Source organism: Calidris pugnax, unplaced genomic scaffold (genome assembly GCF_001431845.1).
Source record: "Calidris pugnax isolate Ruff unplaced genomic scaffold, ASM143184v1 scaffold6, whole genome shotgun sequence".
Lineage (NCBI taxonomy): Eukaryota > Metazoa > Chordata > Aves > Charadriiformes > Scolopacidae > Calidris > Calidris pugnax.
Window position 1 is genome coordinate 97675 of NW_015090761.1, and position 24867 is coordinate 122541.

Sequence of the window (24867 nt, forward strand, 5' to 3'; positions counted from 1 at the left end):
AATTAGCCAGTTTAGGTCAATATCCCTGGTGTAGGATGCTCTTTTCTACTGGTACATCCCTCAAGGACCATAAGGTGAGAGAAGGGCAGGCAGACTTAGGTATAACGATAGGTTTTGAAAGGAAATATGTAACCTCTGGGCCTTTATTCTCCAAAACATTGGGAAAATGGGGTTTGAGGATCCTAAAATAAACTGGTAATTTTATCTCTAGCAAGTAGGTTTTGAAAGGAAATATGTAACATCTGGGTGTTTATTGCAGCTCCCAGACATTGGGAAAATTGGGATTGAGGATTCTAAAATAAACTGGTAATTTTATCTCTAGCACAAAGTAATTCCTTGCTGCCCTGCTGTGCTCTGGAAATGCAGCCCCTTTTGTGAGGCATTTCAACCAAGAACCAACCATCGCCAGCAGCTTTGGGGAAATTTAGGTTCCAATGGCCCACTGAATAAACAAACTTTGTGTGTGTTTATATAGATGGGAACCCACAGGCAGAAAACAGCCTTAGATCAGTTCTGGAAGGAAAACTGTTTTCCCCAAACAATTTCCGGATGTCAAAAACTTGGGCAAATTGAGTGAAATGTGGTTGCAGAGAGAGGAGGCTGTTCCCAACCTCTGAGCTGGAGGTCCAGGGGGTTCCTCTGTGTCTGCTCTCCTTGATATTCACATCCAGCAATAAAACCAGTAAGAATCAGCATCTCTGCCCACTGCCTGCTGGTTTTGTGCAGGGAGGAGCAAGAAAGCCCTGAAATGACTCATGACCTCGGCATCCTCGGGGCTGGTTGTTGCCCAGTGGGAAGGCTGGAGGGACCTTAGGTGGCAGGGGATGGTTAAAACCCTTCCTGGAGAGCCCAGTCTGGCAACTGGGATCTAGGAGGACACACTGGGCTCCTGGGCAAGCGGATTCCAACCAATTCAACACTTATCTATGGTCGGGGAGGGCATCTGCAGGTCCTTGAGGGCCACGCTGGGGTTGGAGGGAGAAGGTTGGAGGGAGAAGGTTGGAGCTGGCCATGCTGCTGTGGTGGCCATTCCCATGTGCAAACTGGTCCCACCAGCTGATTTACCTGCCAAGCAGAGAGCAGGAGCCCAGGGTGGCCATGTCCCTTGAACGTTGGCCTTTCCAGCTGCCTGGCTCTATTGACATAGCCCTGAGAGCCCAGCAAGAAACAAGACATTTTTTTTCCTTGGGCTGAGACTGTTGGTATTTAGAACAGAAAAGGCCCTTATGTGGATCCCGGCGGCACCAGCGACGTGAGGATAAAGCCACACTGTGTGGAACAGGGCAGCCCTGTGTGTGGGTGTGCAGAGAGCCTCGTTAACGGGGCTAACGACCAGCCTGCTGCCATGGGAGCCATGGGACAGATGGGTTTTCTTTTCCTGGAAACGTGCTCCCCACTTTTGACACTTTGATTTTTTTTCTTATTTTTTTTTTTTATTTAACTTTTTTCTTCTTCCTTCCCTCCCCTTCTCCCAGGCTTCGCTGTTGCAGCATCGTCAGGGTTCAGTGGGCTTAGTTTTGGGAGTGGTGTTAATTTGTGTGTTAATTCTGCGTGTCATTTCCCCCAAGTTTGGTAAATCTGGGTGCTGAAGAGGAGCAGCAAGCGGGATTTGAACATCCCTCCCCTGGGAACCAAGAGATACAGACCCCTTTAGTCCTGATACTCCTCAAATTCCTTGTTTCTGCTGGTATTTCTAGTGGAAACGTTAATTCTGCCTCCCCTCCTTGTGCAAGCAGCTGCTCTGGCACTTCTTGCAGCCCTCCCAAGGGCACAAATGTCACAAGACAGACGAGGTTTAATTGCTGGGCATCGCTCCCAAAGGCCCAGCCTAGATGACTTCAAACCTCCCGAGGATGAATTCATCAGCAGGATGGGCAGAGCGGGGTGGAAAAGTGACTTTACAGCTGGGTTAGAACAAGCAGAGATTTAAACCAGCGCAGGAACAAGGAGAGAGATTTATTTAACACTGGGCAGAGCAGGGAAACTGCTCAACCTGGGGTTTAATCCCAATCCCAGCCTTCTATTTAAAGGGATTTGGGCTCGTTTCCCAAATTACTCTTCTCCACTCCAGCATCTTTGGCAAAATGTGTCTCCTTGGTGGTGTGTGCTCTTGTGTTGATCTCCCTCGGGGGAGAACGCAGGTTAGAAGGGAGTGAATATTCCCCCAAGGTCTATGAAACACTGAGAAATGCCTTTTTTTTTCTGCTTTTCTGCCCAGGAAACGTGGTACTGGCACGGGGACGTCAGCGCCGACAACGTGGTGATGAGCGGGGTCAAGTGCTCGGGGACGGAGATGTCCCTGGCCCACTGTCGGCACGACGGAGCCGAGGTCTCCTGTCCCAGAGGAGGGGGTCGTTTTGGTGCCGGCGTGTCCTGCTCCGAGAGTGAGTCATTCTGGGTTTATTTATTTCATTTTGGCAGCGAGGTTTTGGTGGGTTTTTTTAACCCCTGAGATATTCAGGAGGAACGCGCTGGATGTATCAGAACAGCAGCAAATTGCTGCTGCTGAGCTGCCTCAAGTCTTACTTTTTCCTGCATTTAAGAAGTCCTTAAATGCAGGAAACTCAAGTCGAGTTTAAAGGCTTATTCTTTTTCTTAATAGGGGCTTTTGTCAAAGTGAAAGTGGGTTTTAAGCTTTATAAGAATATAAAGAGGGTGTGAACTCTTTGCGCTGTTGTAGCAACCTCAGCCTTCGTGTTTTGTGACTTTTAAGTGGGTATTTGTCATTTTTTTTTTTCTATTTAGCCTAGTTTTTATATATTATTTCTGTGGTTTAGCTAAAAAGGGCAAGAAGCAGTCTGTAAATGTGCAAAATTATGTCATTTCACCGACCTAAGTAAGGTCATTGGGTCTGACGCTTCAACTGCTGTGAGGGAAGTGTGAGGAAGGGGCTGGTGCTTGGATGGGGGGGTGCTTTAATTAGCCCATAAATTAATTTCAAGCCTTCCCTGCCACAGCTGCCCCCGACCTGGTGCTCAACGCCGAGCTGGTGGAGCAGACAGCTTACCTGGAGGACAGGCCCATGTTCATGCTGCAGTGTGCACTGGAGGAGAACTGCCTGGCCAGCTCGGCCGTCAACACCTCCGTCACCTCCGGCTACCGCCGCCTCCTCCGCTTCTCCTCCCAGATCCACAACAACGGGCAGTCCGATTTCCGCCCCAAAAACGGCCGCCACGCCTGGGTCTGGCACGACTGTCACCGGTGAGTGCCCCGGAGATGGTTGTGCCCAGGTAGCCAAGAAAGCCAACGGCATTCTGGCTTGGATTAGAAATACTGTGACCAGCAGAAGTAGGGAGGTGATTGTGCCCCTGGACTCAGCACTGGGGAGGCCACACCTCGAGTGTTGTGTCCAGTTTTGGGCACCTCAATCCAAGAGAGATCTGGAGGTGCTGGAGCGAGTGCAGAGGAGGGCAACGAAACTAGTGAAGGGTCTAGAAGACAAATCATATGAAGAGCTGCTGAAGGAGCTGGGGCTGTTTAGTATGAGGAAGAGGAGGCTGAGGGGAGACCTCATCACTCTCTACAACTACTTGAAAGGACACTGTAGAGAGGTTGGTGCTGGTCTCTTCTCACAGGTAATTAGTGACAGAACGAGAGGGAACAGCTTCAAGCTCCAACAGGGGAGGTTTAGATTGAACATTAGGAAGGAATTTTTCACCGAAAGAGTGGTCGGGCATTGGAACAGGCTGCCCAGGGAGGGGGTGGAGTCACCATCCCTGGATGGGTTTAAGGGATGTTTAGATGGGGTACTGAGGGATATGGTGTAGGGGAGGACTTTGTAGAGTAGTGTAGATGGTTGGACTCGATGATCCCAAGGGTCTCTTCCAACCTCAATGATTCTATGATTCTATGTACGCGGTCGGTGCCTCCTTCCGTCCCTTTGTGCCACCCAAAAGGGGCTGGTTGGAAACGCTGGAGCCACGTTCACAGAGCTGTGACCTCTGTTAGGGCAGCCGTGGTCCTCAGAGAGTGGAGAAACCAGCTTATTCCAGTAAGGATTATCGTTAGGGACTGGTGTGAGAGGAGTGGGGCTGTCATTGGGAGAGATGTGTGTGTGAGGACAGTGTATACGTGTATGTACAGAGAGGGGGAAGAGCATGGGGTCTGAGAGCCCACCTGGAGCACTGGGTCCAGCTCTGGATCCTCAGCACAGGAAGGACATGGAGCTGTTGGAGCGGGGCCAGAGGAGATCATGGAGATGCTGGGAGGGTTGGAGCCCCTCTGCTGGGAGGGGGGGCTCTGGAGATCTTCAAGCCCCCCCCGGATGCTCCTGAGTGATGTGCTCTGGGCAGCCCTGCTTTGGCTGGGGACTTGGAGTAGACGATCTCTAGAAGGTCCCTTCCAACTCCAACAATTCCATGATTCTGTAAAACTGGGGTTTAGGGAAGGAGGAAAGCCAGACCAGTGCTATTTTATCTGCCTTTCTGGCCCTGTTGGGAAGGGGCTGAGGGAATTGTGGGGACCACAAGGCTTTGAGCACATCGTGGGCTGGTTAAAAAGGAGAACGCTTGGAGCTGGTCGGGAGAAACTCCACGAGGTGAGACCAGGGAAGGCTCAGGAAGAGTCTGAGAGCCATCTGCGCGCTTTAAACTGGATCCTGTTTATCCAGAGGAGGGATGAACTCAATTCCTCTTCAATCTTTCCAGTCTGTAAACACCCCAATGTAAACACCTCTTTGAATGATTCAGACATAGCTCAGAAACTGAGTCAGGCTGGAGAACCTCAAACTTTCAGCGGAGGCAGCCAAATCCGACGGCCTCAAAAATGCCGCTGTGGAATTGCCTCTCCTTTCCCAGCTGCCCCAGTCCATCACTGGGAGCTTCTGTTGAACCAGCTTTTGATGTGGAAGTAGAATGAAAAAAGGGGAAATATCTGGAGCAGGGAGGGAGAAGGGATTCGCTTGTGGCAGGTGGCAATTTTTATTTTTATTTTTATTTTTATTTTTCTTTGGTTGGGGGAAGGGCGGGAGGAGGTAAGAAGAAACCCACTCTAGAGGAAAAAATTCCTCCCCTTCCCTCCTTGCCCCCCCTCCGGTGGGGGCAGAGCGATGCTGCGATAACGGTGGCTGAAGCTTTTTAAGCCATGATTGTTTTTACAGCTGGAGAGGATTTCTACACTTTCTCCTTCTTTTATTTTTATTTTTATAAAACTCCGAAGCGATGGCTTTTGACTCAGGGCCTGTCTGTGCAGTTGCCTCACTCCTCAGAGCTGAGCATCTCTCGGTCGTTTCAGTAGCCAGCCCAGCCCAGCCAGTGGCCCGGCGCGGTGTCCCCGTAGCTGGGGTGGACAGGCAGTGATTTAAGGACCTTCTCCTCTCCCAGCACCTCCCAGTTCCTCTCCCAGCACCTCCCAGTTCCTCTCCCCATCCCCTCGATGTGCTCACGCTGTGGGTTTGCTCCCGATTCCGAGGCTGGGATGAAATTCAATGTATTGCATCAGCCTGATGGTGTTCCTGTGCCCAGCCCTGACCTCGTGGCACACACTGCTCTGTTTCCATCGGGTATTTCCATCTCCTTCCTGCTCTGCCAGTCCCAGGGACTTCACCGGGACCGAAGCACTGCCTTCATTATTTTTTTTTGCTGAAGCAGCAGCGTGGTGTGGAAAAGGTTGGTGTTCCAGAGTTCAGTGTTACCCAAACCCTGCTGAGATCCAGCTTTGCTCATCAAAATCATAGAATCGTCCAGGTTGGAAGGGACTTTTCAGATCATCGAGTCCAACCATCAACCCAGCGCTGCCCAAACCCCCACTGACCCATGTCCCTCAGCACCACGGTCGTTTCTTCTTTCCATGAAGAGATTTTCCCCAATATCCATCCTAACCCTGCAGCGAGGGGTGTGCAGCACAGACTGGGGCTGTCTCTGAACTCTTGCTGCTGGAGTGTCCCTGTTGCTCAGCCCAGCCCAGGTTGACACCAACACTTTTCCCCCTTTAAAATGATGACACGGCTCATGTGTGAACCCAGCTGTCGGGCTGTTGGGATCCGAGCGCCGAGAGGAGCTGGTTCCATCTGTTGTGAAGTTTTCTGCCAACAAATTTGCAATTCTGCTGCTTAAAAAGAAATTTAAATTAAATAAATAAATCGAAATAGCCAGGTTGCTGGTTCTGGGTACATCCAGCTCCGTTTTGGAGGAGCTGGTGAAATAATTTCTTGTTCTGGCAAACGACGGGGCCGCTAGAAATGATGACCTGGCTGATGGTGGCTTTGATTTATTTTTATTTTTTTTTTCACCTTTCCTTGCCGTTATAAAACACGGTGTGATTCTCCAAAAGCTGGGACAAGGCTCTCCCCTGGAACAGCTTTAGTAATTGATATATAAACAAATATCCAGGCCGGGAGCCAGCGCGAAGGCGGCGTTGGGCGATGGAGACATGGAGGGAGGATGATGCCCAGGGGAATATTTCCTGGCTGGGGTTTCTCTCCCTCTTCCTCCTTGGTCTCTAACACTTCGTGCTGCCCTGGATTTACCCCCGTGGCCAGGAGATGAAATGCCAGGAGGTAAAAACATATCCATTGAGGGACTGAGTTGAGTTCTAGGTGGTCCTGCTTTGGCAGGGGGTTGGACTAGATGATCTCCAGAGGTCCCTTCCAAACCCGGATCGTTCTGTGAGTCTGGGCTACTCGTTGTCATGCCCCAGCCACCAGACCATCTCTGTTGGGACAGACTATGCAGCCCTTTAGACCTGGTAAATTAATTAAAGAGATGTCTCTTATCCCTAAAGATAATTCTCCCTGTCTGTGCCTTGCAGGCATTACCACAGCATGGAGGTTTTTACCCACTACGATCTACTCAACCTCAACGGAACCAAGGTGGCTGAGGGACACAAAGCCAGCTTCTGCCTGGAGGACACCGAGTGTGAAGCAGGTACGTTCCCTGGAGCCCTTTGTGCTGGGAATTTGTTGTTGTTCTCATACAACTGATGGCTTCAAAGATGCTTCAAAGACTCTTGATGAGGGAGGGGAGCCCTAGGAGGAGGGGGAAGGGTTTGACCCTGAAAGATTGAGGTGAGATGTGGAGAAGAACTTCCAGAACAGGAGCTGCCTCCACTGCAAACCATTCAGGGCCATGGAAATGCTGGGAAGGGATGCTGAGAGAGTTGGGGGGTTCAGCCTGGAGAAGAGAAGGCTCCATGAAGACCTTAGAGCCCCTTCCAGTCTCTCAAGGGGCTCCAGGAAAGCTGGGGAGGGACTCTGGATGAGGGAGGGGAGCCCTAGGAGGAGGGGGAAGGGTTTGACCCTGAAAGATTGAGGTGAGATGTGGGGAAGAACTTCTTTGGTGGGAGGGTGGTGAGAGCCTGGCCCAGGTTGCCCTGAGAAGCTGTGGCTGCCCCATCCCTGGAGGGGTTCAAGGGCAGGGTGGAGGGGGCTTGGAGCAACCTGGGCTGGTGGGAGGTGTCCCTGCCCATGGAAAGGGTTAGCAGGTACGTTCCCCAGAGCCCTTTGTGCTGGGAATTTGTTGTTGTTCTCATACAACTGATGGCTTCAAAGATGCTTCAAAGACTCTTGATGAGGGAGGGGAGCCCTAGGAGGAGGGGGAAGGGTTTGACCCTGAAAGATTGAGGTGAGATGTGGAGAAGAACTTCCAGAACAGGAGCTGCCTCCACTGCAAACCATTCAGGGCCATGGAAATGCTGGGAAGGGATGCTGAGAGAGTTGGGGGGTTCAGCCTGGAGAAGAGAAGGCTCCATGAAGACCTTAGAGCCCCTTCCAGTCTCTCAAGGGGCTCCAGGAAAGCTGGGGAGGGACTCTGGATGAGGGAGGGGAGCCCTAGGAGGAGGGGGAAGGGTTTGACCCTGAAAGATTGAGGTGAGATGTGGGGAAGAACTTCTTTGGTGTGAGGGTGGTGAGAGCCTGGCCCAGGTTGCCCTGAGAAGCTGTGGCTGCCCCATCCCTGGAGGGGTTGAAGGGCAGGTTGGAGGGGGCTTGGAGCAACCTGGGCTGGTGGGAGGTGTCGCTGCCCATGGAGAGGGTTTGGAATGAGATGATCTTTAAGGTCCCTTCCAACCCAAATCATTCTATGATTAAAGAGGAAGCTACTCACCAGGAGCTGGAGGAGAACTTGCCCTTCTCCTGGGCTGGCCCAGGGTGGGCAATTCCCAGCCTGGCTTGTCCCTGGATCTAACACCTTGTGCCTTTGCCTCTCCTCGTTTAGATGTGCAGAAACAGTACGAATGTGCCAATTTTGGTGAGCAGGGGATCACGGTGGGCTGCTGGGACGTCTATCGCCACGACATCGACTGCCAGTGGATCGACATCACCGATGTCCCCCCCGGCGACTACCTCTTCCAGGTACGGGGGGGAAAAATGGGGGTTGGAGACTCTGCTGGTGCCTTTATCTTCTCATTTATGGAACATACCCAACTAGTTTATTTGGACATCTCCTACAGTGCTATAAAGCTCTGGGGATGGAAAGATGATACTCCCAGGAGACTTAAAAGATAAAGAATTTATCTAACAGGGCAATGAAGTGTTACCAGGGCACCAAGTGATAAATCAGGGCCAAACCCAACAGTTAAGAGATAAGAGTCTTAAGAAATCTGTGTCCATGTAATAAAAAATGGGGGTTGGAGACTCTGCTGGTGCCTTTATCTTCTCATTTATGGAACATACCCAACTAGTTTATTTGGACATCTCCTACAGTGCTATAAAGCTCTGGGGATGGAAAGATGATACTCCCAGGAGACCTAAAAGATAAAGAATTTATCTAGCAGGACTATGAAGTGTTACCAGGGCATCAAGTGATGAATCAGGGCCAAACCCAACAGTTAGAGATGAGAGTCTTAAGAAATCTGTGTCCATGTAATATGTGATGGTCCTACACAGTCCAGGTGCAGCTGAAGTTGTTAATATCATATATATATATGTATTTATGTGGTATCCTGGGGGGCATGAGGAAGAGTGTGAGCAGCAGGTGGAGGGAGGTCATCCTGCCCCTCTGCTCTGCCCTGGGGAGGCCCCAGCTGGAGCACTGGGACCAGTTCTGGGCTCCCCAGTTCCAGAAGGACAGGGAACTGCTGGAGAGGGGACAGCAGAGGCTCCAGAGATGAGGAGGGCCCTGGAGCATCTCCCTTACGAGGAAAGGCTGAGGGACTTGGGGCTTTTGAGGGTGGAGAAGAGAAGGCTGAGGGGGGATCTGATCAACACCTCTAAATACTGAAAGGGTGGGTGTCAGGAGGATGGGGCTGGTCTTTTTTCAGTGGTGCCCAGGGACAGGACAAGAGGAAATGGGCACAAACTTGAACATAAGAAGTTCAATCTCAACATGAGGAGGAACTTCTTTGCTGTGAGGGTGGCAGAGCCCTGGCAGAGGCTGCCCAGAGAGGTGGTGGGGTCTCCTTCTCTGGAGACATTCAAAACCCACTTGGACATGGTTCCTGTGGGACCTGCTCTGGGTGGCCCTGCTCTGGCAGGGGGTTGGAGGAGATGGTCTCCAGAGGTCCCTTCCAACCCCATGGGATTCCATGATACAAGCACAGCAGCCTCCTCTTGTCTTGGACTAAGCTTTTGAGCTCTTTGTAAGCGACGTTCCCTTCCCTTTGGGACTAAATATTGCTTTTCTGGTGGCGTTTGCTCAGACAGTTCCTCCGGATTGTTTTGTGCAGGTGGGTGGAGTTGGGGGGGGGAATTCTTTGGGTCTAAAACCGCCGCTTAAATTGGAGAGGAGTGAAGGGAAAAGGAATTATTTTTGGCTGCGCTGCCGTTGTGTGAAACAGAGAAGGTGTTTGAGGGTCTGTCGTGGTGCACGGGGGAAGGTGTCATCTCAATCTGGCTTTAATCAAGGCAGTTCTTTCACTGAATTTCACTGAATTTTAGAGTTGGAAGGGACCATAGAGATCATCTAGTCCAACTCCCCTGCTAAAGCAGGACCACCCAGAGCTTGTCAGAGCATGTTTCTCAGGAGCATCCAGGCGGGTCTTGAAAATCTCCAAGGAAGGGGACTCCACACCCTCCCTGGGCAGCCTGTTCCAGGGCTCTGTCACCCTCACCGTGAAGAAGTTTCTCCTCATATTTGAGTGGAACCTCTTCTGTTCCAACTTGTGCCCGTTGCCCCTCGTCCTCTCACTGGGAACCACTGAAAAGAGTCTGGCTCCCTCCTCCTTCAACCCTCCCTTGAGATACTTGTAGGCGTTGATAAGGTCTCCCCTCAGCCTTCTCTTCTCCAGACTAAAGAGTCCCAGCTCTCTCAGTCTCTCCTCATAAGGGAGATGCTCCAATCCTTGAATCATCTTTGTTGCCCTTCGCTGGACTCTTTCTAGTAGCTCCCTGTCCCTCTTGAACTGGGGAGCCCAGAACTGGACACAGTACTCCAGTTGTGGCCTCACCAGTGCAGAGTAGAGGGGCAGAATGACTTCCCTTGACCTTCTTTCTCCTTGCAAAATGACTTGGGTAGGGTTTTTTTTAACAGAGAAAAAAACCAAACCTTAAGTATTATGGTGTAATGAAGCTGATTCTGTCTCAGTCTGACTCGGAAGTGTCTCATCCCCTTCCCCCTTTAACTGATTCGATGCTGTTTCTCCCCAGGTTGTCATCAACCCCAACTACGAAGTTGCTGAATCAGATTATTCCAACAACGTGATGAAATGCAGGAGCCGCTACGACGGGCAGCGCATCTGGATGTACAACTGCCACATAGGTGAGAGCTTAAGGGCAGTTGAAGGGCTGCTGGGGGTAATTAGGCTCCAGAGCTGACCCCTCGTTAGGAATTCTCTAAGTTCTCAGCATGGAAAGATGGGATCCCGAGCCAAAACTCCAGCAGAGCTGGTTCAAAGCCCAAAGCTTCTCGTGTCTTGAAAAGCAAAGAGGAATAGCGATGGGTTAAGCAGAGCTGGGGAGATCCCCCTGCTCAAACCAGAAATGAAAATTCTCTCCTTTCCCTCCAACACGAGGAAAAATTGTGCATTTTCTTATATCTCATAAAACCTTCCCATTTGGAATTGTATTTTTTTTTTGGTCTTGGAAATATTAAAGCCAAACCAGTTTAAATTTGCCTTAAAAGTCAATTGTTCAGGCCATTTTAAAATGGAATTAAGTCGAGGGCTTTGGGACATAGTGTTTTTAACACAGAAAATAGATTAATAGCAAGGGCCTGCCAACCTCCAAGTAAAAGCAGGGGAGATGACAATTTTCAGCGCCAGCTGAAATCTTTCAAGGAGTGTTTTTTCCTGAAAAAATTCCATGTTACTACTGATTTTCCTCATTAATTTGTTTGTTTTTTTTTTAAAAAATACTTGTCATGACCTGGTTCAGAAAAGCCAAACCCACTTCATTTGGAAAAACAAGCACTTAAGTGCTGGATGGGCTCTCCAGCTGAGCCTGAAAGTATTTCTATTTAAAAATAATTATATTCAGCTTCCATTGTGTCTCAGCTGGCAAAAAGCAAGGGCATGGTCCTAGTTAAGAAGAGGAAACAGCACCCTCTTCCCATCAGCCTTGAGGAGACCATTTCACAAGTCCTGCTACAAAGATCAGTAGTGAAATTGTGGGTGGTTTGTAGTGTGCTCTTCCAAGGACATAATTGGAATAGCCAAAAGTCCTTTTATGGCAAAATTTAATTAATACTTAAAGAGAAGAGAAGGTTCTGGGGAGACCTCAGAGCCCCTTCCAGTCCTTCAAGGGACTCCAGGAGAGATGGGGAGGGACTCTTGATGAGGGAGGGGAGCCCTAGGAGGAGAAGGAGCAGTTTTAAACCAAAAATTAGGAGATGGAAATGAGATGTGGGGAGGAAATTCTTCCCCCTGAGGGTGGTGAGAGCCTGGCCCAGGTTGCCCCGAGAAGCTGTGGCTGCCCCATCCCTGGAGGGGTTGAAGGGCAGGTTGGAGGGGGCTTGGAGCAAGCTGGGCTGGTGGGAGGTGTCCCTGCCCAAGGTAGGAGGGTTGGAACTTGATGATCTTTAAGGTCCTTTCCAACCTGAACCATTCTGTGAAATTAATTAGCCCAGGAAAATCTTTGCTCTTCAAGTATTTGCTTTGAGCCCTCAATATAAGAAGGACATGGACCTGATGGAGAGGGTCCAGAGGAGGGCCACGAGGATGATCAGGGGGATGGAGCACCTCTGCTCTGAGGACAGGCTGAGGGAGCTGGGGTTGTTCAGCCTGGAGAAGAGGAGGCTCCGGGGAGACCTTATAGCGGCCTTCCAGTACCTGAAGGGGCTGGACAACTCTATGATTCTATGATTTTCACAGCATCTCCTGCAGCTCACACAAAGAACGGGGTGGTCTCTGCTTGGGGAGGGGGGGGTTACAACCTGCCTTCTCTGCCTCCTGCTCAACCCTGGGTTTTTTTCTCTCGCCCCCACAGGTGGCTCCTTCAGCGAGGAGACGGAACAGAAGTTCGATCACTTCAGTGGACTCACAAATAACAGGGTGTCCACCCGATAGACCCCCCCCCCCCACTATTTAAAGAAGCGAGGGTTCCCGCTTCGCTGATTTCCCAAACCACTGCACAAACCCCCCAAAGAAATCAAGTAAACAAATCAAAACTCTAAATTAGCAAGGTAAATTATTTTCTAAAGCTGCCTTCCTTCCCAGTTTAGGTGCTCCGACCACCACCTGGCTCCTGTAACTCCAGTCCCTACTGCTGGGGAGTTAAGAGCCACCTTTGAAACTCTACTTGGCTCCGTATTTTCACCTTTCCAACCTTCTCCACAAAGATTTCTCCTTCCACTTTGCAGCACCGGCTTTATCCCCAGGCTGCAGCAAGCACAATTTGCCTCTGTTTGGGTCCCGACAGCCTAAATATGTCTTTACCATTCCATTTTCTTCATCATAAGGCATTAATCTTTGGTATCTTTAAGCTCTTTGACTCAAGCTCGAACGCACCGTTGATGCAAACGCCTCCATTTGTGACGCTCTTCCTCAGAACCGCCGTGTCCTTACTCCGTTTTAGCCAAGAAATACAGGAAAAGGGAAGGGGGTGGGGGGAAAGGGAAGGGAGAAAAAAAATTGGAGCAGCTTTTTCTGAGCAGAACAGTATAAAGCGTTAATTTAATACCGCAGCAAAACTCTTGTACTCAACCATCGCCTCCCGAGAGGAGCAGCTGACGCAGGACTGAGTTCTCCGAGGGCACGGGGGCTCCAGGAAGCTCCACCACCCTTGGAACAATGGAGAACTTTGGAGATGGAGAACTTCTTGGAGATGGAGGAGAAGAACTTACTTTGGAGATGGAGGAGAAGAAGAACTTCTTGAAGATCGAGGAGAAGAACTTACTTTGGAGATGATGGAGAAGAAGAACTTACTTTGGATTTCAACCATCGCCTCCCGAGCGGAGCAGCTGACACAGGACTGAGTTCTCTGAGGGCATCGGGGCTCCAGGAAGCTCCACCACCCTTGGAACAACGGAGAACTTTGGAGATGGAGAACTTCTTGGAGATGGAGGAGAAGAACTTACTTTGGAGATGGAGGAGAAGAAGAACTTCTTGAAGATCGAGGAGAAGAACTTACTTTGGAGATGATGGAGAAGAAGAACTTACTTTGGAGATGATGGAGAAGAAGAACTTCTTGGAGATGGAGGAGAAGAACTTACTTTGGAGATGATGGAGGAGAAGAACTTCTTGGAGATGATGGAGAAGAAGAACTTCTTGGAGATGATGGAGAAGAAGAACTTCTTGGAGATGATGGAGAAGAAGAACTTCTTGGAGATGATGGAGAAGAAGAACTTCTTGGAGATGATGGAGAAGAAGAACTTCTTGGAGATGATGGAGAAGAAGAACTTCTTGGAGATGATGGAGAAGAAGAACTTCTTGGAGATGATGGAGAAGAAGAACTTCTTGGAGATGATGGAGAAGAAGAACTTCTTGGAGATGATGGAGAAGAAGAACTTCTTGGAGATGATGGAGGAGGAGAACTTTCTGGAGATGATGGAGAAGAACTTTGGAGCTCTCCTGCTGCCATGAATTCCCGTTCCACAGTAAGCTACTCACCCACCAGATTCTACCCAAATATTACCTGGAAATTCACTCTTGTCTCTTCTTGCGAGGATGAATTTAGTTTAAGGCATTGGATCACTGAACCTTCCAGAGGTAACATCATGGCTTTCATCATCAGGGACCTGGAGCTGTGCTCACACAGCCCCACCTGTGTAAGCTCTCTTTAAAAGGATTGATATTATTATTTTTTTTTTAAGAGAACTTTCTGGAGATGATGGAGAAGAACTTTGGAGCTCTCCTGCTGCCATGAATTCCCGTTCCACAGTAAGCTACTCACCCACCAGATTCTACCCAAATATTACCTGGAAATTCACTCTTGTCTCTTCTTGCGAGGATGAATTTAGTTTAAGGCATTGGATCACTGAACCTTCCAGAGGTAACATCATGGCTTTCATCATCAGGGACCTGGAGCTGTGCTCACACAGCCCCACCTGTGTAAGCTCTCTTTAAAAGGATTGATATTATTATTTTTTTTTTAATGCTTGGTAAATTCCTCATGGTGCTGAGCACGTTCCTCTGTTTGTTTGAGGACGCGCATCCTACAGATTTTCACACACAGCTACTTGAATAAAAATGTTTTACCCAGGAAAAAAAAAAACCAAAAAAAAAGGTTTTAGATGCCATTTGTGTATTTTTCTACTCCCTCAAAAGTTTTCCCAATTCCTGAAGTTGTTTTTCTCCCTCTGTGTTTGTACAGAAAACTTCTACGAGCCATTAATAATAATAATGTTAATACTTAGAGCTGCCCATTTCGATCCGAGGAGGGATTGAAAGTGGCTGCCTCCAACCTGTGCTCCCCAAAACCTACCTCACAGGGGTGTTGTGAGGCTGAAAGAACCCCCGAGGGCATTTCTGGCCTTTACCCCGTGGCCTGGATGGTGGCATCGAGCAAAGGTTTGGGTTTTTTTAGCCTCTTGGAAGTTGGAAAACTCATTTTGTTCTCAGGATGCTGGACTCGGGGGGGACAAAAGCAGAGTCTGAGCCACCTCGGATGCTCCTGCCCCAACCAGGTGTTTGAAACTCCTGGAATCACAACCAACAAGTCCTGGATTTTCTTTCCCCAATCTTCCCCTTGCTGCCAGCACGACAGAGCCAGTCAGGCTCTTTGAACACAGCTTAAATAAGGAAAAAAACCCTAAAATTCACTTGCGTTCAGTGCTGGTGGGATATTTTAACAATAACATTACAACAAAGTAAACATTGAACAGATGATTATTATTAATTTTTTTGACTCCTCTTGCTTAGAGCTGGATTTTGGCCAAGGGGATACAATTCCCTTACTCTAATTTTTTCTTTTTTTTTAAATTATAGAGCAGGCTTTTCCCTGCTTTAATGTAATGGAGGCTTTGAAATAAAGCAGGGGAGGATGCTCTGTGGCATGAAGAACCTCCTCCCATCATAAACTCTTCCCCTTCCCACCTTTAGAAAGAAAAGATGGTCCCAATCCCGAAGAGAACATCCCTTTGGCAACTCACTGTTCTGCATGCAGTTTAATTTCACAGCCCGTGCTCATTTATACAGTGGGGATTATTATTATTTTTTTTTTTTTTTTCCAGCTGAGATGGTTTATTCCTCCTGCTCCAAGGTTTCTGGCAGCAGCTCTTCGGTGCCCGAGGGGTCCTGCTGCTTGTGCTTCAGCCCCAAAGCCCTGGTCACCAGCCTCTTCGCCACCACAGTGTCAGTCTGGGGCCTTTCTTTGGCCAGGTGAAGGAGTTCTAGGTAAAAATGGGTGAAAAAAATCACAGTTAGGTGCTCGTTGAGGAACAGTCTCGTGGCTAAACCCTAAGACTGGCAGAGAAAAGGGCTGATTTTCATTTTCTTAGTTCTTTTTTTTCTTAGTTCTTTCACAGAATTAGCCCAGCAAGAGCAAATCCTTCTCTCCCCATCCAATAAATTGCCTTTTCTTTTAGGCAGATGTGTTTGTATTTAACATTTTTCAAAAGCCATTGGGCTGGGATTAAGCTCCAGGCCCCTTCTGCAGCGCTGGAGAGAGAACTCTTTCCCTTTTTACTTTCAGGAAGAGCTTCCCCCAACCTGTTTCTGGCCAAATTCAGCAAGTCCCATCTGAGAACAAAATGAAGGCACCACTAAGTCCAAATATTTCTCCACACACAGCAAAGATTGATCTTAATACAGACTAATCAAACCCAGCCATTCAAATCCTTAGAAAGCAACAAGGAAAAAAAAAAACCTGCATTTTTTTTAAAGAGAAACAGCTAAAAATCTATGAGATGCTTTGGGAAAGCCCTTTGGGCAATAAATCCCATTTTCTGGTCGACACCTGGCTCATCACAGCTTCATTTTACAAGAAATAAATACACCCAAAACTTTACCAAGTCTACAATAATCTGGATTTAGGTATTATCTAATCATTTTATCCTATCAGCAACTGTCTGCAAATTCATTATCCGGTTCGCAAGGGGGGCTTGGCTTTGCTTTTTTTTCCAGAAGTTTTATTAATAAAAGGCAGCCCCTGAGCAGCTTGAAGAAAAAAGGGGCAGAGTCGAAGCATCTTTTCCAGCTTGGAAAAGAAACTGCCGCTCGCTCTTGACAAAAATAGTTAAAAAAATAAATTAAAAAAAAAAAAAGAGACACTGTCAGCTAATTAAGGTCCCGATTTGTATTTGGGAAAAAAAAAAAATTGAATACAAATTGAGTTTATAGATGATGTTCCCCAGAAGGAGTTTATAACCTGATTCAGAAGCAACAAGAATCAGGATGAGAACAGAGGAGGCACAAAGTGCAAAATCAAACCCCTTATTTTTTTCGGACATTTCGTTTAAATGCATCAATCTTAAAAACCTCAGGAATTTCTACCTGTGACAGTGTCCCTTTAAAGCATCAACAGTGACATTTGTTTCCACTGCCATGTGCTGGAGAAATAACAGAGGAGCTGTAGGTTCAGCAAAGTCTCTTATCGCTACGAGATTCACGGCATTTCGGTCCTGGGGCAAGGAGAACTGATCACACTATGATTTTTAAAAAGGCAATGAAATAAATAAATAAACCAATGTTAATGGCTAAGCTTACCGATTTCTTCCTTCACCTGATACTGAATAAAATTATGCCAACCACAAAACCTAAATGTTGCTGGGTTTGTCTCATCTATTATCTTTAAGTGGGCAGAATAAAAGGGGAGAGGAACTTTTTGGGCAGGTTCAGGGTGTTTTCCCCTCCTGCAATCACTGCTCTGGTCAAACCCCTCTGCTGGGAAATGCAACTGGTCGTGAATAATACAAGAAAACTAAGCCTGAACATCAGCAAAGGACTTAATTTGAAAGAAAACCAAAAGGCAACAGGGTTTGATGCATTTTTTTACTCCGTCCTCCTATGGAAGGGAGAAAGAGTGACTGAAAACTGAAGCGTAGGTAACAGCTGGGGTGTAAATATATAGAAATTGTGTATATTCTAGGCTCCTCCCATAAATTTGGCATCGCCTTCACCTCTGCCAACCACTCACTGCTGCAAACAGGCAGAAACCAGCACCACCCGGGCAGGAATTTGTAACAAGTTGGCTGAAAATCTTGTAAATAAAAAAATAACGCAATTACCAAAAACGCTGCACAACAGCTCCCTGTCCTCCAATGCCAATAAAGCTGTAAAAACCCAAAACAACCAAAAAATATATATTTCCCCATTTAACTTGTCAGGAGATAGAAGACTGGTAAATCAAGAAATAAAGCTAGTAATAATTAAAAAAGAGATTGTCTTACTTGGTCGCTGAAATGCCTTGGTCTTGGACTGCTTTGTTGCGTGGATCAGTGGTCGGATCTTTAACGAAGGGTAACGTCGCCCCAGGGCCTGAGATGCTGCAAAGAACAAAGATTGCTGGAATTAGCAGACCCGAATTTTGGTGGCTTTAACAATAAAAACCAGCCCATGGTACAGTGACAGCGAGGAATTCGAGCTTCGGCTCAAATATCTCCAGAATAAAACACTAAACTCCTCCTGGTCGGCTCACATCACGCGTTCCTGGTGTGGGAAGAGTCCCAGGAAAATATAAATGTGTTTTAAAAAGACTAAATTCCAAGAAAAAAGCATAATCTTTTGGTCTACACACACTGCTGGATGGAAAGGGCTGGCTCTGACCCAAAATGGGGGTGTTTCCCCCCCCGAGAAGGTCAGTTCACCAGGAGGCTCCATCTCTGACCACCCAGAAGGTCCCCAACAGGTTATTACTGTAGGTTTGCAGGAATGGAGGATGGAGGAGGAACCCCAGGGGGTCCCTCAGTCCCACCAAGGGAGTCACTGGTACCTGCGGAGGGGCTGGAGAAGATCCCCAGGGCGTGGGTATCGTCCACCCACTGGATCTCGAACCCGCTCTCGCTAAAATGAAAAGAAAACAGAATAATACTCATTAATACGACAGACAAAAAGCCCCCACCACACCACAAAACCCATCACCCCACCAGGATTATTCAGTGTTTTTACCCAAACAGCTTGTGCTTTTCAACTACCCATTTTACACAAGGGGGAAGGAGGAAAGGAAGGCACAGAAGAACATTAAATGTGCCCCTTTCACGGCCACAATCTACAATTCCCCCCCCAGAACTCTCCTTTTCCTCTGAAGAAACCCCTGGCCAAACCCAACCTCAATTTCAGGGACTTTCTTGTAACAGAAAAACATCACTTGTCATTTCTGCTTTATACAAACACTGCCCCATCCCTCAGGCACCAACAACGAAAAGCAGGTGGTTTATAGAAGCGGTTTTACAGAGCCCGGGGTGAGGAGAGAGATGGGAAAAATCTAATAAAGCATCAGTGGAAAAATGTGGGTTTGGGAGCGGGGAGTTCAAAGGATTTTCCTGGAGCAGAGGAGATAAAAATCCAATCGACTGCTCCCATCGGATCCATCAGCCTCCGGCTCGGTTTCGCTCTCCCAGGCAGTGGAAAAACACAGGGGAGGGAACAGAGACAACAGAGAGCAGAGTATTTACACAGGGTCACACGGGGTTGGAAGGGACCTCTGGAGATCACCCAGTCCCACCCCCTGCCAGAGCAGGGCCACCCAGAGCAGGTCCCACAGGAACGTGTCCAAGTGGGTTTTGAATGTCTCCAGAGAAGGAGATCCCACCTCCTCTCTGGGCAGCCTCTGCCAGGGCTCTGCCACCCTCACAGCAAAGAAGTTCCTCCTCATCTTTAGGTGGAACTTCCCATGTTCAAGTTTGTGCCCATTCCCTCTTGTCCTGTCCCTGGGCACCACTGAAAAAAGACCAGCCCCATCCTCCTGACACCCACCCTTTCAGTATTTAGAGGTGTTGATCAGATCCCCCCTCAGCCTTCTCTTCTCCACACTCAAAAGCCCCAAGTCCCTCAGCCTTTCCTCGGAAGGGAGATGCTCCAGGCCCCTCCTCATCTCTGGAGCCTCTGCTGTCCCCTCTCCAGCAGTTCCCTGTCCTTGTGGAACTGGGGAGCCCAGAACTGGTCCCAGTGCTCCAGCTGGGGCCTCCTCAGGGCAGAGCAGAGGGGCAGGATGACCTCCCTCCACCTGCTGCTCACACTCTTCCTGATGCCCCCCAGGATGCCCTTGACCTTCTTGTCCACCAAGGCCCATTGCTGGCTCATGGGCATCCTGTTGTCCACCAGGACCCCCAGGTCTTTCTCCTCAGAGCTGCTCTCCAGCAGGTTTAATTTCATTTTAATGTAGAGGTGAAGCATTCTCATCTAATCCCCGGGAATAGGAGGAGGAGGATGATGATGGTGGGAGGGAAAGAGGAAGAGGTGCCATGGACACGGTGATGGGGTTTAATTTCATTTTAACGTAGAGGTGAAACGTTCCCATCTAATCCCCAGGAATAGGAGGAGGAGGAAGAGGAGGAGGATGGTGGGAAGGAAAGAGGAAGAGGTGCCATGGACACGGTGTGGGAAGGACCCAGTGGGAGCCGCGCCGAGCACCGTTTATCGCTAACGAAGGGCTGAACTTTGTCCCGTCCCCGTTCCTCACCCAACGTCACTCCCTCAGCCACAAGGCTCCCTTCCCAATATTTACATAATAAATCTTATCTCCAGCAGCAGGATCGAGCCCCGTTTTCCTGCAAAGATTTATACAAGTGGGTGATTTCAGGGCTGTAATTTCAGCGGGGCGCAGTAACGAAGCAGCTGGTGGGGAGCTCCTAAAGGTTCTCCCCAAAGCCAGAGGAGCAGGAACGAACCCCCACCTCGATACCCGAGTGTGTGACCAAGCCCCCAAGAACCTGGGGTGTTTTAAATCACACAGGAAAAGCGTCCCTCAAGGCACAGAAAATATTCCAAAATCAAAATCCACCAGATCGAGCCGGGGGTTGAGGTGTTGGACACGTCACCCCCGTGACGTGCTCAGGCTCTGGGAGGTACTCACTGGAAATCCACGAAGGCTTCCATCAGGTTCTCCGTTTTCAGGGATGGGGAGAAGTCATAGATTTCAGTCACGTGGCCAAAATCCCCCTCGCTGAGCGGCGCCTCCCCGTAGCTGGAATAATCCACGCTGATCTTCTCGATGCTGATGTCCTTCACGGTTAAATGACCCACAATCTGAGAATATTTAAAAAAAAAAGGATTAAAAAATGATAGTAGCAATCAGACAAGGTTTCCCTTCAAAGAGCAACCCTCCAGGACTCCACCTCGGTCTCTGAGAACCACTTCTGTGGCCACAACGGGTTTGGCAGCCCCAGGACAAGGACTCTCCTCCCAGGATTAATGCTTTCCCCTCGGGCCAACTCCTTTTGTCCCCAAAGTTGCTCCCCAGGGCAAAATCCAGGGCAAAAACCCTACCTCTGCCAGGAGCTCTGCCGTACAGTCCTCCTCCAGGCTGCTCTGCTCACGGACAGCCATGTTCTCCTCCTTATGGCCTGTGGACAAGTGACCCTCCAGGACTCCACCTCGGTCTCTGAGAACCACTTCTGTGGCCACAACAGGTTCAGCAGCCCCAGGACAAGGACTCTCCTCCCAGGATTAATGCTTTCCCCTCAGGCCAACTCCTCTTTTCCCCAAAGTTGCTCCCCAGGGCAAAATCCACAGCAAAAACCCTACCTCTGCCAGGAGCTCCACCGTACAGTCCTCCTCCAGGCTGCTCTGCTCACGGACAGCCATGTTCTCCTCCTTATGGCCTGTGGACAAGTGAAGATCTCGCCTCAGGGCATCAGCCAAGCCCGAATGTTCCTTCTCCTCCTCCTCCTCTTCTTCCCCAGGCACCTTCCCGTGGGGGTTCTGCCCGGGAGCACCCACCCAGCGCTCACTCTGGTCCTCAGGAGGTGATGGGTGGGCACCACTGATGGGCTCAGGTACGACTGGAGGCTCATTTGGGGCTTCTTGGAGGTTCTGGTGATGCTCCACCTGGACAACGCTGGGATGCTCTTCATCTTGGCTTTCCAGTTGGGAGAAACCCTGGCCTCCCTCCGCCGTGCCGGCGTTCACAAAGTCCTCACCCCGTTCTTGAGGTGGTGACACGTTTCCATGGCTCTTATCTTGGTTTTCCACCACCACCGACGTGCTCAACTCCGGGCAGCAGTTACTGCTGCCACGTTCCGATAGGGAGGAGGTTTTGCCAGTATCCCAGCTGGTTTGGTCTTCCCCTCGCAGCTGGCACGGGGTTTCACTGCTTTCTGGTGCCAGAGCACCACAGCTCTCATCTTGTTCTTCTGCTTCAGGTGGGTTTTTGTTGTGTGCAGAAGATAAGGAAACTGAACAGTCTTTATCCCGACTTTCCTGCCCAGGGGAATCCTTCCTGTTCTCCGACGAGGGGCACGGAGGACGTTCATCGTTTGTGCCATCCTTATTTTTACCCGAAACCCACTCTTCTCCAGGCTCCTCTCGCTTGCCAAGGGCCACGGAGACATCACCTGGGCCACCTTCAGAGCCACCCAGCTCCTCCTGGGCATCCTCGGCTGAAGCTTTAGGGCAGATCTCTCCTCCTTGTGCCACGTCCCCACCTGACTCAGTGATGGCCACCACCCGGTTCTCCTGCTCCCCCCAGTCCGTCTTCTTGCGCATGGCCTTGGGGACGTAGAGGGCTTTGTCTGGTTTCCTCCAGGGGGGCCTTTTGATCCTTCCAGACCCCACGCAGGCTCGGGAGTTGTCACCACCGTGCGCCTCCCCGCCATGTCGCGGCCTGCCCCCTCGGCCCCCCCGACCCCAGGGCTGGGGAGGTCGGTGGGGTCTGGGTGGGTTGTTGCTGGGTTTTTGGTCGTTGGTCTCACTGGGCAGCCTGGGATGGAGAGAATGGCATGGTGTGAGAAGAGGAACCCACATAACGTGAGAGGAGATCATGGAGATGCTGGGAGGGCTGCGGGGAGAAGAGGAACCCATGTACCATGAGAGGAGATCACGGAGATGCTGGGAGGGCTGGAGCCCCTCTGCTGGGAGGGGGGGCTGAGAGAGTTGGGGGGTTCAGCCTGGAGAACAGAAGGCTCCATGAAGACCTCAGAGCCCCTTCCAGTCCCTCAAGGGGCTCCAGGAGAGATGGGGAGGGACTCTGGCTGAGGGAGGGGAGCCCCAGGAGGAGGGGGAAGGGTTTGACCCTGAAAGAGGGGAGATGGAGCTGAGATGTGGGGAAGAACTGAGATGTGCTCCTGCTTGTGGTGCTGCTGGAGCTGATGTTTGGGATGGGACCAGGCTGGCAGGAGATGGGGTGATCCCTGGGTGCTGCAGCACAGTGGGGGGGGGCTCTGTGGGCTGCTGCCAGGTCTGGGGGACTTCTTACAAGGGCAGGTAGTGACAGGATGAGGGGTGATGGCTTCAACGAAGAGGGGAGATTGAGATATTGGGAAAAAACTCTTTGGTGGGAGGGTGGTGAGAGCCTGGCCCAGGTTGCCCCGAAGAAGCTGTGGCTGCCCCATCCCTGGAGGGGTTCAAGGGCAGGTTGGAGGGGGCTTGGAGCAACCTGGGCTGGTGGGAGGTGTCCCAGGGACTGGATGGTCTTGAAGGTCCCTTCCAACCCAAACCATTCTATGATTCTACAAACATACGTTTGTAAGAGAGAGAGGAGGAAAAGCATCAAATCCATGTAGATGGGAGGAAAAGAAAAGAGTCTCTACCTCCTTAATAATTGGATAATATCAACAACAGACACGCTCCTCTTTGTGGAGAAGCACCACGCAAACTTCAGGCTCATGAGCTTGAACAAAAACCCCGTGGCCACGGGGAGAGAAGCCCCGTGACAGGTACCACCCCCTACCTCACGGCCGAGTGACAAATGACCGTCCTCCTCCTCCATCCTTCTCCCACAGAAAAGCTGCTCAACAAATCCACGTTGTCCACGGTGCGGTGGATGAGGTACCGGAGGCGACTGGACAGAGGGGGGAAGAGGAGCACCCTGAAAAGAGAAAATTGGTTCATTGGGGGTCAGCAACGGGCAGGAAGGAAAAGGACAGGACCTGAGTGAGGATGTATTAAAGCCTCTTCCCCAAATCATTCCCAGTGTAGGGTTTAAATCCCAGCCCGAAAGCCAGGCAGGATTTTGTGGAATGAAGGAACCAAGATCCCTCCTCCATCACACCCAGACATGCTCGATTCCCTCGTAGCCCCGGGAGCAGCTGGGACTGACTGGTCCCAGAACTCTCATTCCTCCCAGTATCCGTGCTGGGAAGGGCTGGGAATCAGCAGCAGAGGGCTGTTAGGGGTCCCCTTCCTCCCAGTCCGAGCGTGCTCCACAAACCAGCCACTAAAAGAACGTGAATGGATGAATAAATGCCACAATTCATTACGTTTAGACACATTTTTACAATTCTAGTTTCCTTCCTAAGCATTTGACAATGGCACCGGGACTTTCTCTGCCAAACCTTAAAAAAAAAAAAGCAATGAAACAAATATTTAAGGTCCTTACAAGCCGGCAGGAAGCTGAACTCAGCAATCCCACCCTTGCTCCTGGCTGACACCTGCTTTTTTGGCCACCTCAAGGGCTTCAAAGGTCACCAGACCAGGGACTGGGTCCAGTTAAATCCAGCCTGGCTGAAGAAAAGCCCCGCAGCATTCTGAGGTGACGGAGATCGCTGCCCTGGAGGAGGATCTGACACAGGAAATGCTCAGCAGAGAGGGGAAACGGAAGAGTTTGATGATGAAACTGCTCATTCTAACTCATCGGGCTGGCTAGTGGGGCTGAGAAGGGGCCAGGGGCCAGTGGGGGCTGAGTGGTGGCTAGTGGGGCTGAGCGGTGGCCACTTGGGGCTCACCAGTGCCCCAAACAGCTCTGCTGAAGCAATTACGAGTGGAAAAATGGGCACAGCAGAAACCAACCCAGCATTTTCCACCCAAATCGAAGCAGAGAAGCATCACAAGGTGCCACCACTCCCGGAGCGACACGTGCCACCACCCAGGGGACTTTGTCCACCAGCGGGGAGAAGGTGACCCCAGGAGAAGACCCCCTGCCCACCTGTGGTGCTGCCCCTCCTGCATGAAGTGCTCCAGCTCCTCCGTGATCCTCCCCACGAACTCATCCTCGTTGGGCGAGAGGAAGACGCCGTCCATGCAGCGCAGCGCCAGGGTGGCAGCGAGGGGGAGGCCTGGGGAGGGGACAGGGGACACATGGAGAGCTGGCTGCAAGGTCCCCTGGCCCTTGGGGAGGGGACAGCACCCCTATGAACCTGCTCCTAGCACCCAAAACCCGGCCTCAGCACCCAAAACCTGGCCCCAGCACCCCCTGTGCAGCTGAATGCAGCCAGCTTCACCCCATCCCTCTCCCTCTGCACCCCTCAACACCCCTATGCACCCCATTACCCCCTTCCCTCTGCCCCCCCAGCACCCTATGGGGCTCTGGGCACCCCTGAACTGCCCCATGCACCCCCTTACCCCCTTCTCTCTGCACCCCCAGCACCCTGTGGGGCTCTGGGCACCCCTCGACTGCCCTCTGCACCCCATTCCCCCCTTCCCTCTGCACCCCTCGACTGCCCTATGCACCCCATCACCCACTTCCCTCTGTACCCCCAGCACCCTATATTGCTCTGTGCACCCCTCAACTGCCCTATGCACCCT

At 50.3% G+C, this 24867-nt stretch overlaps 2 protein-coding genes across 4 annotated transcripts in view; one reads left to right on the top strand and one right to left on the bottom strand.

The window, feature by feature from the left end:
- Window positions 1-13111, top strand: part of LOXL2 (lysyl oxidase like 2) — an 86573-nt gene extending 73462 nt beyond the window's left edge. For both annotated transcript variants that reach the window (XM_014956090.1, XM_014956915.1), the window contains 6 exons: window positions 2219-2384; window positions 2958-3201; window positions 6748-6863; window positions 8151-8287; window positions 10520-10631; window positions 12296-13111. In XM_014956090.1, the coding sequence (XP_014811576.1) occupies window positions 2219-2384; window positions 2958-3201; window positions 6748-6863; window positions 8151-8287; window positions 10520-10631; window positions 12296-12375 (855 nt within the window). In that variant the 3' untranslated portion in view covers window positions 12376-13111. The remainder of the gene's footprint in view (window positions 1-2218; window positions 2385-2957; window positions 3202-6747; window positions 6864-8150; window positions 8288-10519; window positions 10632-12295) is intronic.
- Window positions 13112-15398: 2287 nt separating this feature from the next.
- Window positions 15399-24541, bottom strand: R3HCC1 (R3H domain and coiled-coil containing 1). 2 transcript variants are annotated; one of them, XM_014962774.1, is made up of 8 exons: window positions 24269-24541; window positions 23075-23212; window positions 21009-22105; window positions 20674-20750; window positions 20261-20433; window positions 18179-18249; window positions 17637-17732; window positions 15399-15638 (listed from the first exon to the last, which is right to left on the bottom strand). In XM_014962774.1, the coding sequence occupies exons 1-8, from the start codon at window positions 24361-24363 to the stop codon at window positions 15490-15492; spliced, it is 1896 nt and encodes a 631-aa protein (XP_014818260.1). In that variant the 5' UTR covers window positions 24364-24541; the 3' UTR covers window positions 15399-15489. The 2 variants fall into 2 exon arrangements, with proteins under 2 accessions (XP_014818260.1, XP_014819033.1); XM_014963547.1 differs by lacking the exon at window positions 20674-20750 and having other exon boundaries at window positions 20932-22105; window positions 24269-24398.
- Window positions 24542-24867: the final 326 nt, after the last annotated feature.

Coding starts and splice junctions, on each gene's coding strand:
- R3HCC1 (XM_014962774.1), bottom strand. CDS start 24,363: ATGGACGGCGTCTTCCTCTCGCCCAACGAGGATGAGTTCGTGGGGAGG. Junction 23,213..24,268: donor CAGGAGGGGCAGCACCACAG/GTGGGCAGGGGG, acceptor TTCTCTTTTCAG/GGTGCTCCTCTTCCCCCCTC. Junction 20,434..20,673: donor CGGCAGAGCTCCTGGCAGAG/GTAGGGTTTTTG, acceptor AAATATTCTCAG/ATTGTGGGTCATTTAACCGT.